The 19384-nt window shown below is 35.6% G+C and overlaps 4 protein-coding genes across 5 annotated transcripts; 2 read left to right on the top strand and 2 right to left on the bottom strand.

Moving 5' to 3' along the window:
* Positions 1–1046: 1046 nt before the first annotated feature.
* Positions 1047–4185, top strand: LOC105976708 (putative disease resistance protein RGA3). The gene has a single exon (XM_013001968.2). The coding sequence runs from the start codon at positions 1261–1263 to the stop codon at positions 4021–4023; it is 2763 nt and encodes a 920-aa protein (XP_012857422.2). The 5' UTR covers positions 1047–1260; the 3' UTR covers positions 4024–4185.
* Positions 4186–4376: 191 nt separating this feature from the next.
* On the bottom strand, positions 4377–5618 carry LOC105976709 (putative E3 ubiquitin-protein ligase RHC1A). Of its 2 annotated transcripts, XM_088825289.1 has the most exons (3): positions 5447–5577; positions 5298–5342; positions 4377–5201 (listed from the first exon to the last, which is right to left on the bottom strand). In XM_088825289.1, the coding sequence occupies exon 3, from the start codon at positions 5194–5196 to the stop codon at positions 4528–4530; it is 669 nt and encodes a 222-aa protein (XP_088681415.1). In that variant the 5' UTR covers positions 5197–5201; positions 5298–5342; positions 5447–5577; the 3' UTR covers positions 4377–4527. The 2 variants fall into 2 exon arrangements, with proteins under 2 accessions (XP_088681415.1, XP_012857423.2); XM_013001969.2 differs by lacking the exon at positions 5298–5342 and having other exon boundaries at positions 5447–5618.
* Positions 5619–10126: 4508 nt separating this feature from the next.
* LOC105976549 (VQ motif-containing protein) lies at positions 10127–11035 on the top strand. Its single transcript, XM_013001783.2, has one exon. The coding sequence runs from the start codon at positions 10183–10185 to the stop codon at positions 10837–10839; it is 657 nt and encodes a 218-aa protein (XP_012857237.2). The 5' UTR covers positions 10127–10182; the 3' UTR covers positions 10840–11035.
* Positions 11036–15984: 4949 nt separating this feature from the next.
* On the bottom strand, positions 15985–18688 carry TFIIIA (transcription factor IIIA). The gene is made up of 6 exons (XM_013001993.2): positions 18386–18688; positions 18095–18226; positions 17039–17327; positions 16706–16941; positions 16457–16600; positions 15985–16364 (listed from the first exon to the last, which is right to left on the bottom strand). The coding sequence occupies exons 1-6, from the start codon at positions 18512–18514 to the stop codon at positions 16209–16211; spliced, it is 1086 nt and encodes a 361-aa protein (XP_012857447.2). The 5' UTR covers positions 18515–18688; the 3' UTR covers positions 15985–16208.
* Positions 18689–19384: the final 696 nt, after the last annotated feature.

The following is a 19384-nucleotide window of genomic DNA, read 5'->3' on the forward strand; positions in this document are numbered from 1 at the left end:
TGAATATTTAATGCTCCATTTTGATATCTCCCATCGGAGTTGTTCTTACAAGTTACAAATGATACATATTTAAGCATAATTCCACTTTGCACCCTTTAAATAGAGTTTTTTGTCTCTTTGCACCCTTGAAAATTAATAATAACACTTTTCACCCTTAAAACACAATAAATCATTCACAATGCGCCCTGAATTGAATAATGAAGGCATTTTTTTTTATTGATTTTTATTGTCGACATGCAAAAAAAAATTAAATTATTATTTTTTTCAACCTCCAACCTAATTTCGCTGCACGAAGTGCGAAAAAAAAACACCGGACATTTTTTACTCGCATTTATTCTTTTTTTTTTCTCAATGAAAAAGCATAAAAAAATTACTAATCTCACTTTGCACCCTCAAATTTCTTTTATAGCATTTTGCACCCTCGAAACACAATAAATCATACATAATGCACCACGAATGATTTTCTAATGCTAAAATTAAGATAGTTTGATATTTTGAATGGTATTTTATTGAATGTCAAATCATTTATTTTATATATTCATCGATCCTTTTGAAACTACAAATTGGAAACATAAAATATACATCTCACCAACATATTAATTTTTTTTTCTTCACAAAATAATAGTTTACAGTAAATAAAGAGAACAAAAAAAATTCAGCTATTTTACTATCATCAAATTATTTGAAAATTATATTTTCTTTCAACGATTTCTACTAATTTATTTTCATTAATTACAATAAAAATCCATCAACCGAATAATTTAGTGAGAAAAGTTCTTTTTTTTTTTAAGAAAGTATATAGTTTTTTTCAGTAATTCGTTGCGATTTTTATTTTTTTCCCATTTTATATGGTAAAAATTACGTTGGAGGTGAAAGATTTTTTATTTTACTTCTTGCACCATGAAAAAAAAACGAATAAAAAATAAAATCATCCTCATTAAGTTATAAATATTCAATTCAGAGTTCGTTGTGGATGATTTATTGTGTTTCAAGGGTAAAAAAGGCTATTAATCTTTTTAAAGGGTGCAAACTGCTAAAATGGCACATTTCAAGGGTGAAAAGTAGGATTAAGCCTTTTTATTGTACTGACCACTCCAAATCGTTAGTTCCACTGCTTGTCCAGTTTCCAGGCAAGTGGGGGTGACTTTCGAGGCAACCGACGGTGAATTCTCTTTTTAGCGTTTACTTTGAAATTCTGAAAAAAATCATAGCCAAAAAAAAAAAACTGCAACTTCATTCATTTCCGGCCAAATATTGAAGATGGGCGATTCATCATTTGCATCGGGCTTCAAAACCGGGTTCGGGTCGGCCTTCCTGCAATTCGCGCTGGAGAGATTTGCAACATTCGGTTCTTTCGCCTGGAAAGAAATAGGTGTGATATGGGGCGTTGAGGCCGAGCTCCGCAAGCTGCACAGAACTTTCTTGAAAGCTCGAGATTTGGTGGACCACATCGACGGCAGCCCGTTTAGGTTTTCGGGCTGGAGCAGCGCGTGGCAGATGTGGTTCGAAGACATGAGAAAGCTTGCCTACGATGCCGACGCCCTTCTCGACCGAGTCTCCCTGCATCTCTCCAACTACTGTGCAGAACAATCGGAAAACAACGCCGCCGCCGCCCCCGCCGGCCGACAAAATCAGGTCTTCTCGATGGTGCTTTCGTCTTTTAAATTCGACCTCCCACGTGAGATATCTGCAATGCAGAAGAAACTCGAGGAGCTCCTCAGAGAAATGGAGAGTCTGAATGTGATCGAGAAGGCCAAACTTGATGCTGCCGGTAAAACTGTTTCAACAACTTCGCGTTCAACGGTGTCGTTTGTGGACGATAGAAATGTGGTCGGGAGGGCTCGAGATAAAGCGTGTCTGGTGCATTTGCTTACGGAGGAATGCGATATCGATAATTTCTCTGTGATTCCTATAGTCGGGATGTGTGGACTTGGCAAAACCACTTTTGCTCGACTCGTGTTCGATGATGACACACTGAGCAGCAGTTTCGGGAAGAAAATGTGGGTGTCCATCTCCACGAATTTCGACGCGGTTAGAATTACAAAGTCGATAATCGAGTGCGTAACGCTTTCTCCTTGCAGTTTATCGGATTTGTACTCCCTTCAGAAGGAGCTGCGCAATTTGTTGCGTGGGGTGAAGTTTTTATTGGTTCTAGACGACTACTGGAGCGAGAAGCACGACGATTGGGACATTCTTTGCTCGCCTTTTAGATTCGGTTCTAAAGATAGCAAAATTGTCGTAACCACGAGAAGTGCTAAAGTCTCGTCAATCGTGAGCTCTTCCGAAGCATACAGGTTGAAGATTTTATCCGATGACGACTGTTGGGAGTTGATTAAACAAAGGGCGGCCACCGGTGCAGAGGCAAGGGCAAGCACAAGCACAGTCTTGGAATCAATTGGCAAACAAATTGCAACAAAATGCAAAGGCTTGCCGCTAGTGGCCACGGCGCTTGGAAGTATGCTGCGCCGCAAGTGTACCGAACAAGAATGGAGTTCCGTATTGGAGACCGAGTTGTGGGATTTGCCGCACGACAAAAATGTATTTCCTGCTTTGTTGCTCAGTTATCTGAACCTTCCGCGACATTTGCAAAAATGTTTTGCTTACTGTTCCCTCTTTCCTAAAGATCACGAGTTTGACGTCGACGAACTGGTACTCTTATGGATGGCGGAGGGATTCATTCAGCCAATAGGAGCTAGGAGACTCGAAGATTTGGGCAGTGAATACTTCAATGATCTACACTCGGCATCTCTCTTCGAACGGTGTGGAAGCACTTCGAATCGGATAATATACAAAATGCACGACCTGATTCACGACATGGCTCGACTTGTCTCGAGAGATGCATGCTGCCGCGTGAAATATAGTATGTTAAAGCACTATCCCTTATTTGGCAATGCGTGTCATTTTTCTTTGCTTCGTGATGGTATTCAACCATCAGCGCGGCTACAAGCATACCAGAAAAATGAGAGGTTAAGGACTTTCTTAGTGATCAGTAATAATATAACTACCGGAGGAGTTATCGATCGCCAGTTGTTCTTATATTTGCAGTGCCTGAGGGTACTGGATTTGAGTCGTCTTGGCCTGAACGATCTCCCAGATTCTGTCGATCGGTTGGAATATCTTCGCTATCTTAACCTCTCTGAAAACCGCATGTTCCGTCTGCCGGAGTCCATGTGTAAACTAGTGGCATTACAAACACTGAAGCTGAAAAATTGCTCCCAGCTTATCGAATTGCCGCAAAATACGAGGAATCTCTCAAATTTACGGCATCTCGAGCTGGACACAAAAGGCCAGCTTCAGTGCATGCCACTAGGGTTCGGAAGGTTGACTAGTCTTCAGACTCTTTCTACGTACGTCGTAGGTCGAAAAAAGGGACACGGCATTGAGGAACTAAAGGATATGGATTGTCTTAGAGGATCACTCTGCATAAAAAATATCCAATACGTCTCAAATGCAACGAGCGCCGAAGAAGCCAAGTTAGGCATGAAAACATGCCTAAACAAGCTTGAACTGCAATGGATAAAATTGCCAGCTGGATCACCGCTCCTTAACCAAAGAATGAGCGAACAAGCTCAAGTATTGGCAAATCTTCAACCGCACGGAAACGTAAGAGATTTGGTCATCCAAAACTACTGCGGCGTTATCTACCCTAATTGGTTGAGCGAATCGTGGCGCAAATTTACGAGTATTCATTTGCAAGGGCTTAAATACTGCGACAGCCTTCCGTCTCTTGGTCAACTTCCGTCTCTCAAATCTTTTGCTATCTCGGACATGCCTCTTTTGCAGTACGTCGACGATAGATTCTACGGTACGGGCAATCATGTGAAGTTCCCTTCATTAGAGTCCTTTCAACTTCATGGTATGTCAATGTTGATACAATGGAGAAACGCGAGCAATGCTGACATGCCCTGCCTGAATTCTTTCACGATTGAAGATTGCCCGAATCTGATCAGTTGTCCAACAATATTCCAAACTCTCGTGCAGAATTCGAATATCGCTCGATGCCCACTCCTTCGGTTCCCCTGAAAACTACGATTGTGATTGTTGATGCTTACGGCGACATGCAGAATCAAAGGTGGGCTCGCATAAAAATCGTCCGTTTATTATGTTTAGCACTTGTAATTTATATATATACAAATTTGCCTTTATATTTACATAAAATTATCAAAATGGTAATTTTTTTTTTTTTTTTTTTGTTGTTGTTGTGAAAATTAGGAGCAAAATGATCGTTGTGGTTATCGTTGAATCGTTAAGGTATCTAAGAAAATATAAAAAGATTATCATCGATCTTGAATAACTAATGTACATTTCCAAGAACATCATCGATGAAATGAACAAATATCGAGCATGAGCTTATTACATAAATGAAGCTCCGACGATTGGCAAATATAAAGTACTTGTTATTTATTGGCTGAAGCTAAACATTATTGTCACAATAAAACTGAGAAAAGGATGATATACGAAATTAGTCGATACACTATGACGACACTTACATGTATTCGAAAAACCGACCAATTGATCGCATAACTCCTAACGGTATGTAAGTGAACTAGGTTCGATTCTTTCGCCACGATTATCATTGGCACGAGACGACGAACCAAATGGCCACAACGAAGACCATAGTCGCCTCTTGACGGACCCGTTAACCTTTTGCTGACGTGTCACCTTCTGACGGCAAACGGGGCACGAGCTCCGTTGCTCTAGCCACGGCCCGATACATTCCGAGTGATACAAGTGTTCGCACGGGAGCTTCTTCACTCGAGTGCCCGGCTCGAATCTCTCTTTACACACAGCGCAGGTGGATTCAGCACGCACGTGCTTCCTCGAAATCTTGACCGTCGACAAGTCGTCGATCGACGATCTTGAAGCCGGTGGAGGACCGCGCCGGTTGTTGAGTGTGACGTGGCGGAAAAATTCTTCGACACCGGGACCGATGAAGTAGTCGCCCCCGTTCTCTCGCCTGAACCCTAGGGTTTCGTTGAGGAACTCCACGAGGCCTCCGTCGCCAGCTGGCATCCTAGCTGGCATTTCTCCGCTGTAAATAAGGAACGAGTTCCAAGAATTGCCGGAGATGCTGCTGCTTCTGACAGCTGTCTGCTGATGTTGACTCAGGAAATTCGAGACAGCTTCCATAAATCTCGGATTCTGGTTGTTATGTTGTTGACTGTAACACAATTGAGTTCCTCTGCCGCTTGCCATCTCAGCTATTATCACAAGAATGAATTTTTATCAGCTCAAGAAATTAAATTCAAATACTAAATCTGGAGATCAAGTCAAGAATTAATTCTAATTTATAAAACCAACAACCCATTATAGCAATTAGCAAATCAAACGAAATTCATTCCCTAAAAGATAAAAAAAAAATTAAATTTTTTTTTTTTTATAAATAAAAAAGAAATAAGATAAGAAGTAAAGAAAGAAAAGGGAAAGTAGGAATATATGTTCATACCTTTGATCCAGGGTACGAAACGACAACAATAGAAAATTCTACAGCATATAAAGTTAATTACACATTATTCTAAAGGAATCTATATAATCTCTGTAGAGAGAAAGAGAGAGAGAGTAATGGGGAGAGGGAGCTGTTAACTAGAACTTGACATCGCTTTTAGACATTTTTAATTTATTTTTTATTTATTTTATCGAAAATTGCAATTATGACCTATAATTAAGTAAATATTTTAAGGTTTCTCAAAAAAAAAAAAAAAAAAAAAAAAATTAAGGGTAAAATACAACCACCTCCCCGAGGCTAAGTATATTTACAAAAGACCCCTTATGTTTTAGAAATTACAAAAAGACCTATTCAGTTTAAAAATTTCTTACATATACCTCCTCGAAAGGGTGTTAGCGTAAGAAATTTACAAATTGAAAGGGATGGATGCAATTATAAAAAGATGATATATATATATATATATATATATATATATATATATATATATATATATATATATATATATATATATATATATATATATATATATATATATATATATATATATATATATATATCGCACTCTACATGTTCGATGAAATGCTTGTGAGAACTCTTGCACTATAATTAATTATTATTTTTCTGAATTACTTGTCGAATTTTTATTTGGTGATGTATGTGCATTTCGATCGGAGTTGCGGTATATTTGGTCGTTGCTTCACTTGTGAGCTCTTCAGAAGTGTATATATTTGGTCGTTGCTTCACTTGTGAGCTCTTCAGAAGTGTACAAGTAGGAGCCTTTGTCCGATGATGATTGTTGGAAATTAATTCAACAAAATGCTGTCATGGGTATTGAGGCAACCCCCGATTTGGAATCAATTGGTAGACAAATTGCAAGGAAGTGCCGGACTTGCTACTTGTTGCTTGCCTATTCAGTAATCTTTTGTACTCCAAGCCCACTCAAGACGATTGGCAATCGACATTAGTCAACGACTTGTGGGATACGCCGAAGGAGAAGCAATTTTTTGTTCCTTGCCACGGAGTTATCGACATCTCCCATCCCATCTTAAAAGTTGCTTTGCGTATTGTTCGATTTTTCCTGTGAATCATAAGTATGACGCAAATGAGCTTGTTTTATTGTAGATGGCTGAAGGATTTATTAATCCCGGAGGAGGTGGAGCGGGAGTGCATACAATGGAGGATTTGAGCATTGATTACTTACAAGAGTTATGCTCGAGCTATCTCTTTCATTATTATGTTACCACTTCAAAGACGAGATTAACAAATATGTACATCATATTCCGCGCATGATCGCGGAATGTATGCTCACATTGGAATAGTAATGACCCCTATTTCGTGGTTTTCATATCGGTTTGATTCACAATGACAGTGAACTAAATACCTTCTTAGTTGAAGTCATTTGAATTTATGTTCATTATGCAAAGTGGAGAAATTGAACTAGACATGCACGACGAGCCCTGAACCGCAGGTTTTGGCCCGTAAAATTGCCGGTTCACGGTTGTGAACTGTCGGTTTCAGGCCATGAACCATATGTCAGCAATTCCAAATTGAGGACACCTAAACTGCACCGAATATCCCACGAACCGTGAAATTTGTATTTTAATTTTTTTTTATTAAATGGACGAAATAAATTAAAGGACTTAATTTTTAATACGAAGAAATCAATTTATTAAAGGACAAGATTTTAAATAGGGGAAAAAAGAAATAAATTGAAAGACTTAATTTTAAATAGGGAAAAGTGAAATAAATTAAAAGACTTAATTTTAAATGGGTGAAATAATATTATAAATTGAATGACTTAATTTTAAATGGGATAAAAAAAAAGACTTGAACTAAGCTTTAAATTCAAAATTAAAAAAAAAAAATCACTTAAAATTAGTTATTAAAGAAATCATTTAGAGCACCAAGCATAATCTTTATACGTCATGCGCGAATGTCGTCCAATGATTCAAATATTTTTATGTTCAATACTGGTATATTTAAACTCGTGTAAATTACTAGATTGTAAATGTAATTGAAAAAAGAAAATATATACATTTAACATTTATTTTTTACATGGGCTGGACTTGGATTATTATTTGGGCTCAATTTTGCAATCCATAACAAATAGACAAATTAAAATTTTCTAGTGAAGCAACATTACTATAAATAGAGTAACGAGCACGATTGTTTAATCCAACTAAATTTCCAAGCAAATTATATATATTTTTCTTTTATTATAATATAATTTTCTAAGCAAGATATTATTTTCATAATTGAATATTTTTTTTTAAATAAGACATCATGCCTCTCTCATAATGACGTCATTGCTGAAGTATTTCACATTAGCATTCAATAATTGAAAATGAATTTCCCAATTTTGACCTTCATCTAGAAAGGCATGCTTTGGATTAACAAAACAAAACAAAAAAAAGATATAAAATAAGGAATTGATAATGATTGATGAATTGACGAAAATGACACTACAATAATAGTCCACTCCTCCATCTTCCCCCTTTCTCAATCAATTTTTATGCCACCAAAATTCCAAACAAAAATCAAATTAAATATTTCATGCAAATTCATGCTTCTTAATTATAATTTTGTTACGTATTATCTATCATTTTAAATTTTTAATTATGTATGAGTGTTTTACTATTTTAATCTTATTAATTTAACTTTATGTATTTTTTTTTTTTTCTTGTCCAATCATGAAATGATCAGTTTATTTCAGAAGTTCTTAAAAATTAAAATACTCATAAAAAGAAATTTATTTTCCGAATAAATTAAAATAAATCAAATATGTAATAACATAAAAGAGGGAGACAATCCAGTCTATCCGGACCCGGCCCACACGGTATATCTGCCAGCCAACCCACATGACCCATTGGGTCACCTAATTCGGGTGCAGTATTGGATCCGTTTTGTCAACTGAAAACGACGCCGTTATCTGGTTTTCTGTTTTTTTTTTTTAAATAAATAAAGCCATTTTAGACATCACATAAGAAAAAGGAAATATAAATTTATATGGCTCCTTCGACCCTAATCCGGTGATAAACACCGGGTGGGTCTTCTGCTGCCACGTGTTTTTTTTTTTTTTTTTTTTCCTTTCTAAAACCCCTAAAGGTAAACTTTAGCGGAAAATATACTATAAAATACAAAAGAGACACGTGGTAGCAGAAGACTCACCCGGTGTTTATCACTGGGTGTAGGGTCGAACAAATCAAATATATATAGGCTTAAACACACTTTACACCCCTACAATATATCCTGTTGGAATTTTCATGATTTCCAATAATTAATATTGAGTAATATTAATTAAATTATGTAAAGATTAATTTCATTTATTTACTTGATCATAATCATGAAGTAAAGTGAATGAAAATTGTCTTGAGTAAATGGTTAAAATTCAAAAGATGTGCGTTCGATGTGATCGAGTAATAGGACTAGTTTGGGTTTATGTGTCTACAAATATTACTTTTGGGGACATTTAATAATTAGTCAAATTAATTGACCTAAAATCTAAATACAAAAATATTTGGCCCAAACCAAATATTTAATTAATTGGCCCATGACCAATTAATTTTTCTACACTTTTTTGAACTCGTAAAAAGAAGAGACACAACCTTCTGGTTCTTTTCCAACCATTGCAACCATCTGTGAATGGATCTCTACAACCTATAAATAAAGGCATAATCTGGCCAATTCTGTACTGAATTTAATCGGCAATTGAGAGATAATTCTTCATATTTTTCTTTCTCTTCGTCAAAGTTCCGTTCGTTGTTCAAGTTCGCCGTGGGTCGAATATTCGTGCAAATATTCGACAACCGATCGTTGTACCTTGGGAGACTACCGGGAAGAGACTGTGCACCGTTGACAGCCCGGAAATATTGTCTTAAGGGAATTGCTTTGGAAAGCCTCGATCGTTCTTTGTGGTTTTCACAATTCCTCTTTTCGACAAACAAGTAAGTATTTTCGTTTACGCAGATTGTTATTAATTATACCAACATATCCCATGTAACACTTAACCCACTCAAGCACTATTTAGTTTGTATTTTAAAAATTTTAAAACCCTTAAAATTTTCTCTTCTATAGGAGGAAATAATAAAAAGAGTAGTAAAAATTATATTATTACATATATCTATTGGAAAAAAACGCAACATTTAAAAATTTAAAAATGTTATCTTGCTTTAGTAACATATTTAATAACATAGCATCTAATTTTGTTGGACCAAATAAAATTTAAAAATAATCAAGAATTAAGTTATTGACCAAAAATCCTAATAAATCAATGAACAATACATTTATCGAATAGTTACCACTAATAAGACACGTTCAAAAATCATTAAATTGCAAGTAGTAATTAATTATTCTTTAATTTCTACATCATTAATTTCATGAAATGTCTATACAAAATATTATATTTTCAAATTTAAAATACAATTACATTGATGTATGTGGGGTAAATATTATATAGGCTATACTTCAGAAGGGTACAAAGTGTATTTAACTCATAAATATATAACTAGTGTGAGAGTGATACATTTTGGCGGCCAGTCAAAAATCAAATGGCAACTAAATTAATTAATTAAACATTGTTTGGCATCCGTACATAATAGATTGCCACGTGTCCATATGCCGAAGCAACGCGGGAACCACCGCCCTATTTATTCACTCACCACCCTACTACGGATCTGCAATTTCTTATATATATTGTTAATATTTTTTTAGAGGGAGGGAAAAAAATTTAATTAAATATGGCTTTTAATTACGATAATTTGATGACGGAGCAGACGTGGCAGTTCCGGCCGGTGTTTTCCGATGCTTGGATTTCCGACGTCTTCACTCGGGAAAATGAAACCCTAGCGAAAGCTCTGCAGAATTCGTTCGCCGGAGTTTCCTCCGGCCACGGCGATGTCTGCTCAGGGGAGATGTTCCAGTCTCTGTATGTAAATTCCGATGCGACGCCGCTTCAGACTCCGACGGTTTCCGGCGTCTCGGAGAGCGATTCGCCCGTGCCGAAGAATCAGCGGAGGGGTGGATTTCCGGCAAGCGGTGGCAGGGTTGCGAAGCGGAAGCCGCGGCCGTCGAAGCGAGCGGCGGCGACGACGTTTATCACTGCGGATCCGGCGAATTTTAGGCAGATGGTGCAGCAGGTGACCGGCGCCAGATTCGGCGGCTCGACCGATCAGCTCACGGCAGCGGAGGTGTTGAAGCCCGAAACGCGTAGCGCGGGAAATTACCAGGCGTTTGGATTGCCGACACTCGACACGTCGGCATTTTTTTCGGACGGCCCAGCTTTATCTCCGCCGTCGGCGGTCGTGGCCGATGGTGGCGCAGCCGCAGCTGCGGCTGAGCTTTATTATGACTCTGTTTGTAGCTTTCCCACTCTGGAATCATGGAAAGCTGTGTAGCTTGGTGTAACAATAATTCTAATTTTTTTTTTTTTTTTTTTTTGCAAAATGTAGAGGGGTAAAAATGGAAGATGTGTTAATATATGTGGGCCGGGTCGGGCCGGGCCGGGCTAAGGTGATGAATGATTGAACTTCGATTTTTCCTTCTTTTTTTTTTCCATCATTTTATTATGAAGGGTGTTTGGTTAATCTATGATTCTATGGGCATAATATTTTTATTTTACCCTTTATTTATTTCAAAATAACCGAATTTACAAAATTAATTATAATTAGGATCTTCACTAATTAAACATCCCTAATTGAATTATTTAATTATCATTAATCAAATTGTGATGTCATAAAATATTCTTTTGGCCCCAGCAGTTTGTTGACTTGTTCAAAGATACGATTTTAATTGATTAGTGTAACGATCATGCAGTACTCAAATAAATTTCTTTATTCGGATTATAAAATTGCAAATTGATTTAAAATAAATTAATTAAAAAAAAATAATGCCTCGAATGCTTGCTGAAAGTCAATATGTATCAGAGGCTACGTACAATATATACCATGTTAGGTAACAGCAATAGGTTGACTTTGGTCTTCACATTTCTTTGGTTTTCATCCACAAAAGATATTGTTTTATATTAATTTAAATTGACCTTTTTCTTTTAATTATTTAATCAATTGTTTTATTATAATCTTGGTCATAATTTCTACAATTAGGTATAGTTTATGCATATAATCAGATATATGATATATCACTTGACTTCTAAGTCTACCATATATCAAAAGAGTCAATATAAATATTAAAAAAAAAAAATCTAAAAAGAAAAATGTGTCACTTTTAATTATGCATCTGGTAAAGTCGATCTATGAGATGATACACTCGATGAAAAATATTGGGTAATTTTGCATCATAGATTTATATGTTGGGATGTCTGTTAGATCAATGGTGCAGGATCACCCGATATATTTCGTCGGTTACACATCTATAAAACCGGTATGGTAAGGGACTGCGTCGACCTAATATTGGTTTATCGTTAACTTTACTTTAATTTTTTTGCTACGTGTATCATGTACTATAGTCGTGTATTAAAAGTTGTATTAATAATTTAATACTACATTACTATAAGTCTATAACTATTGTAAAATCAAATTGAATTATTTTCTTCATCATAGTAACTAATTAATAAAAACTTTGGACTATTGTTAAATCAATTGATCAAATGGACAACTTATAAAGTTTTTAGTTGAACCATTCAAAGAATCGAATATTCCAATTTAATTACACATAAAAATCACAATTAAATGATTAAATAAATAAAAAGGGAAAAGAGAAACAAATAAAGTCACATGTGCGTGGGAACTCAATAAATAGCACATCCACCGTCCAATATTCATAACTGACTATCTGACGGCAGCTGTTTAACGTTGACTCTCGTCCGTTAAATAAATGATATATACTATATAGTTGTTCTTGTTCACACAATTGAATACAAAAAATAAATATATATATATATATATATATATATATAATAATAATAATAATAATAATCCCAACAAAAAGTCTAGATAACACGTCCATTTAATGCTTCATGCCTCGTGGAATGATTTGATGACAATTCATAATTTTCATAACTATATCCCCACCAAATTGATAACTAAGTTGCTAATATTTTAATTAATAAATAATAAAATAAGTTGTTTCCGATGCTAGCCCGTCGAAAATCGTTCACTGGTATTCAAAATTCATATATTGAAATAACTTAAATTAGAATTAGGAAGATGAAATTTTGTTGGAATTTGCATATAACATGATCGATGCAGTCTGATTTATATTTTTCGTACAATTTACAAACTATTGAATACAAGCGTAACTTTTTTTTCTTTTTTTTGGTAATGCAGGAACCCGCAGCCAACCATATAGGTGCACTGGGTAAACCTACACTCTCGTATAATAGCTTGCAAACCATACGAGAGATGTAAACCACACTAGGCTAACCATGTGTGACAAGCTCGACCTAGCGACCGTTGGCAAGGGGATTCGAACTTGGGTCAATTGACCCAAGCTCTCTTGCTCCAACCGCTAGGCCACCCTTGCGCGTAACTTTGTTCGATAAATCTTTAGATAAACTCTTGCGAATTATACACATTAAAAGTCACGATCACGTGATACATTCAATGATATATTCCACGACAAATTTGGATGAATAGTTGATTTTTTTAATATTTTTTGTTATGGACGAAAAAGGAAAAGAAAATAGAGATGGGATATTATTATTATTATTATTATTATTATTATTATTATTATTATTTAGAGAGCTGCAGTCGTTAGTGGGGGAGGTTGTTGACTAATTGTGGTCGTTGGTTTTGTAAGCAGTGACGTGGTGGTTGACCTTGTCTTGGTCGTTTTCTTCATTTTTATTGAATTGAATTGAATGATAATTGTATTATTATTTGCATGTAACTATCACACATTTTTTTAATATTGTTTTTGCTGTCAAGTAAAACTCATGACTTCATGCTTACTCCACCGTGATGTCATTAATTTAGGTGCACCATATTCATATACTACTTAAAAATTCTATAATTATATTTATCATATTATATATATAAAGATGACTTAGGTTTCGAGCAACGAGTATGTATCAATTGACTCATGTTCGAATTTCTTTGCCAATAATTATTGTCGTGATTCGCTTAATGTAGTTTACGTCTTTCGTATAGTTCGCAAGCAGGGGCGGAACCAGGATGAAAACAAAGGGAGGGCGAGCAAAATTTTCGAGGTTCGGGGTAGCGCCACGAAAAAATTTTAGTGTCGCAAGACATTGCAAAAATAAGTTTATATTGCTAATTTTAATTAAAACAATATATATTATAATCTTATCATATTTGAACCATGCAAAAAATAAAATCTAATTAATCTAAATGATTCTAATAATTTATTACACTTAATATTTTGGTTGAAAAAATTAAGTAAATATTTATAAATTTTACTTAAAAATAGTAAAAAAATTAATCATTTTATCTTATATTGTTAGTATTAAATATGATTTTTGTATCTATAATTATATAAGATTATAAAGAAATAATATAAATAAAAGGATTAAGACATGCATTTACAAAAACTTTGAGGGGGGCAAAATTAATATTCAAAAAGTATAAGTGCAAAATACCTAATTTTTTTTTTGGGGGGTCAACAGGCCCCCGCCCCTTTATAGTGTCGCCAGTATTTACACGTTATTATATGAGAATGCATTTATACAGTGCAACTATATGGTTGATTACGGATTACTCATTACCAAAAAGAATAAAATAAAACAAATTATAATATAATGGTGGACAATCTAACAACTCCAATTCCATAAAAAAACATAAGACCTAATACGAAGGACTTGGTCTAAAGAGGTCCAAGTAAAAGTGGGCTTGTTAGCAAATTAGAAGGAATATTCTTCACCCATATACTTTTTATTTTTTAAAAATAATTGTATCTAATCTTTTTTAGGCTAACAAGTAATAATTGATTTGTAAGAGTTTAAGCCATTTTGACTAAGGTGGCAACTTCTCAACTTGGACGGGATTCAATGCGGATCCATGTGGATGGGATCTAAAAGGAACCAAATTCAAAATCAATCTATATGAATGGATTTAGTGTGGATCAAATTAAGACCGATCCGAATGGAATTCACATAGATTCATTGCATTTTTAACCTAAGTTATGAGGTTGAATATCTCAACTTTTAAGGATGTGTATCATATGGCTTTATATCTCAACATATGGTTTTATATCTCAACTTTCAGAGCAACAAACACTCACTAATTTCACACACACATACTAACACATATTCGCACACACTAACACACACACACTAACACATAATTCGCGCACACAGACACAACTTACACATATTCACACACTAACACATATTCACATACACACACACATACTTACACATATTCACACACACACACACACACACATATTTGCGCACACACACACACACATACTTACACATATTCACACACACACACTAACACATATTTGCACACACAGACACACACACACACACATACTTACACATATTCAGTATTCACACACGCACACACTAACATATTTGCACACACAGACACACACACGCACACACAGACACACACACGCACACACATACATACTTACACATATTCACACACACACACACTAACATTTTTTATAAAATGAGATGACACTAACACATATTTGCACACACAGACACACACACACACACACACATATTCACACACACACACACATTTAAAAAACACACTAACAAATATTCGCGCACACACACACACACATATTCACACACATTGACACACACACACATTTCACACATATTCGCACACACACATGTACACTCACTTACACATATTCACACATACACACACATACTTACACATATTCACACACACACACACTAACACATATTTGCACACAGACACCACATACTTACACATATTCACACACACAGACATACTTGCACACACAGACACACACACACGTACATATTCACACACACACACTAACATTTGTTATAAAATGATTTTGATTATTATTCATAATTAAAATAAAATAAAAATAAAATATGTTTGACTTTTGTTTCGAAAAAATTGTTTTAGTATTTATGATTGGATCTAATATGGCCCACTTTGTTTTTACTTGAACTTTCAATGAATTTAAAGTGGATCCACATGGATCCATTTTTTGAAAAAAATCAACTTGGTCCGATCTGATTTATTCCAACTAGATTTAATCTAAATTGAATCCATGTGGACCGAACCGGATCTGATCAGATCCATAGACCGGATCTGATCAGATCCATAGAACCAAATCCAAATTGCCACCCCTAATTTTGCCCATCTCACTAAGTCCTTAAAAATGTATCAAGGCATTTTCAAAAGGCTGAAAAAAATTAATTGAATGAAACCAGAATTCACCAGTATTTTCTAAACAATTAAAATCGAATAAAATTCAATATTTGTGTTAAAGAAACAAATAGCTCTCTTTTAATTAACTTTAGTAAGGTTATTTTGGACCATGCCAAAGCAGACAATTAGTTAGCTAATGATGAACCTTCATACATAACTTCAAATTACTATATAAAGTGACATTTAAATACACCCACATTCAAACAAAATATATTATATAAACTGAACACAACAACAATATAAGATATGGCAGCTTCATGCCTGCATATATACTACGAATCTACGCATGTTTCTCCCAAAAAAACTACTCGATAGTATATGATTTAAATACTACATATCAACAACACGTATAATTTAACTACTATATTCAGAAATCACAAAGATTAGTACCCAGTCAACCAATACTTTGACTCGGTTAATCCTCAAGATTGGGTAGCGAATGCTTCGTTCGAACCAAGTTCAGATTCAGTAGGTGGGCAAACCCGTTTCCGCATAAGGGACTCGATTCCTGGATAATTTCTTTTCCGACCACCCCTTGGTCTTGATCGAAATTGCTCATCCGTCTCTTCAAAATCGCCCTGTTAATTAAAATAGCCATTATTCAGATTAGTGACGACGATTACGTTTCCTCTGGAAAGAGATGGAAAAAAAAATCGATCAAAGAACTTACAAGAGTATGTATGTGGCACCCAGATTGTTCATGGTGGTCACGTACATGTTTGAACGCAAATCTCATTCCACAGCCGGGTATGGTGCAGGCGAATGGTTTCAGTTCCAAATGTACAGCTTTGATGTGTTGATTGAGATTTGATGTCTGTATACAAGGAAACGTCGAATGAGAAAATGCCCAATTAGGAAAAAAATATTGGTAAATTAAATAAAGTTATTGATGATGATTTGAAATTATTAGGGAGCTTACATTTGAAAACGTCAGTGAGCATCCCTCCACACTACACTTGATTCTTTCCGAGGAAACACTTTCTTCGTGCATGCGCATGTGTCGCTTGATGTTCTTCTTTAGCTGCTTCGAGCCACATTCATCGCATGTAATGTACTGATGACAAGACCGAATGTGCTCTTTCAGGCACTGCTCGTTAGTGAAGTATTTCATACATCCTGGTTCTGCACACAGTGCCTCGACCGAATCCAACTTGACTGCATTCAGACAAAATTTAAACAAGACAGTCAGAAAGTGGAACTTCGTACATATCTCGATTAACTACAGTAATATCAAGTCATAAGCAAAACTTACCATGAGAGTCCTCGTGCTTACGCAGCTTGGATAGATACTTAAACACCTTTCCACAACCATGTTCCGAACAAACGTATCCCTCCTTATTTTGTGTATCAGTAGCACCATCAGATTCGTCATGGAACTCTTTTATGTGTCGTGTCATATTACTTTGTACTGTGAACCTACTCTTACAGTCCTTGACAGGACATTCGAACAACTTTCCTTGATGTTGAAGCATATGTCGGTTTAGATGATCCTTCCTTCTATAACTGGAGTGACAATCGTCGACCGAACATGTGAAAGGCCTCTGTAACATAACACACTAACTATCAGGAATTACGGTACCTAAAACTTCTCTCCAAAGGGTATACTCGGAGTTCTAATTCAATGTATTAAACAAGAATCGGCAAACCTCGAACAATTATATGGCGTGACAGAGGCTCACTTGATGGAGCTTCTCAGGCAGTCACCTGCCTGGTACTGGTCCATTCAAGATTATGTTGATTGCCTCTCGCATTTTGGAGTTCTTTTAATGGGATCCAATGCTTCACACCGGGCAATTAATCAATACAATGTTTTTCCAATTCTCTTCAATCTGCAATATTTCGTATTCTCAATCGACATATACCAAAAAACAAGCGGCAGAAACAACATCTCTTTTTCCGAATTTAAACAAATAAAAACCTGAACATGCCAAAATTAAAATCATAACCAAGGGTAAAGGAGGAAGGCCAGACCCTCAGCAGCACGCGCAATGATAATTGTATAAAATCGAGATAGTTATTGTATGTGATACAACATTGGAACAATCGAGATAACAATTATGTACTAGCTAATATCCAGGGCACCGTGCAAAGTTAAGTACTAATAAATTCTTATGCCCAAGAAGATAACAGAAAAATAAATATACTTCGAATAATATCATCCGCGATTCAATTCAATTCAATATCTAGGTTGTTCCTACAAACAATCGATATATCATGCGCGATTCAATTCAATATCTAGGTTGTTCAAACTTAACGAAATTCTACAGAGCGAAAACTATTATATACATAATCGAATAAGAATGTCGACCTCGAGAGAATGCCCTTGCATATGCTGCTTCAGATGAGCAGGCTTCTGAAAACTGGCCCCACACTGCTCACAAGTATTCAATTTCTTCCCTGGCTCCTTTTCTTCATCCCGCTCCTTTTCCTTGGCTTCCTCCTGTAATTCACAAAATACATCTTATAATAATGACCATAAACAAGCAATTAACAGTGCAAAATTACAATACGAGCTTCTGTTACTCCCGATTCAAAAATTAAAAAAAAAAACACAATTTTCATGAAAAATATATAACAATTTTGAAAGGAGAACACATACCGCGTGGTGTGTGAGGATGTGAGAGGCGATTAAGGTTTTCTTCGATCGGCATATGCCACAGTACTCGCAGTAATATCTTCTAATATCTCTGAATATCGGAATTCGCTGCTCCTCTCCTTCCTTCTCCATCGAGCTATAACTGTACGTACGTCAGTATAATAAAAGTGTATGTATATGTGTATCTATATATGTATAGAGATGCAGAGATCTGGAGAGATGAATGAGTCGCAGAAGAAGAAGCTCTCGCGGCACGAAGCAGCTCAAGATTTAGGGTTAGCTATTTGTAGTGTAATAATGTCCCAAGTATAAATCTTTATCTTCTATTAAAAAAGAATTGGGCTTTGGCTAAGGCTGGACTAGGATGACAATATGGGCCTTGAGCCAAGGCCCAAGTTGATATGCTAATAGAAAAGTATAAAAAGAAATTCGTTAATTAATTAAGCCAAAATAGGTGAAAATATATAAATATCGACGAATGAAATTTCGCATAAAATGAGAGTACATTCTTGGTCCCGACCTATATAACCATAATGCCCGATTAATTCAAATTCTTCATTCGACCCAAATCAATTGTTAATTGTCTTATAAGCATGTCGAATTCAATAGTTCGAAATAATATAATTGAACAAAAAATTTTGACTGAAGAGTAATGAAGTGCCAGTTAATCTTAACTAAGTCTCCATGCTGTAAGATTCATGCGAATAGAACACACGTAAACTAAGCTGAGGTTGATCCGGCGGAAACCCCTCCAACGCTCAAGTCAGATGTACGAATTGTGGAAATTGTAGAGAGAATGTAAAACTTGACTAGCTCTGAATAAATAGAACGTACCTTAACAAATGAGTAAAAACTTTTATTTATATGTTAATGATCAGGTTGGATTTACTTTGTTTAGCCCAAGCCTTATTTGAAGATTTTTGGGCTTTTGTTGTAGTGGTCTTTTAAATTAAATTTGTAGCCCAGTAGATAAATAAATTGCGGACTCGTTGGGTCGGCCCA

This window comes from Erythranthe guttata, chromosome 11 (genome assembly GCF_056151865.1).
Source record: "Erythranthe guttata isolate IM_541 chromosome 11, IM_541, whole genome shotgun sequence".
Lineage (NCBI taxonomy): Eukaryota > Viridiplantae > Streptophyta > Magnoliopsida > Lamiales > Phrymaceae > Erythranthe > Erythranthe guttata.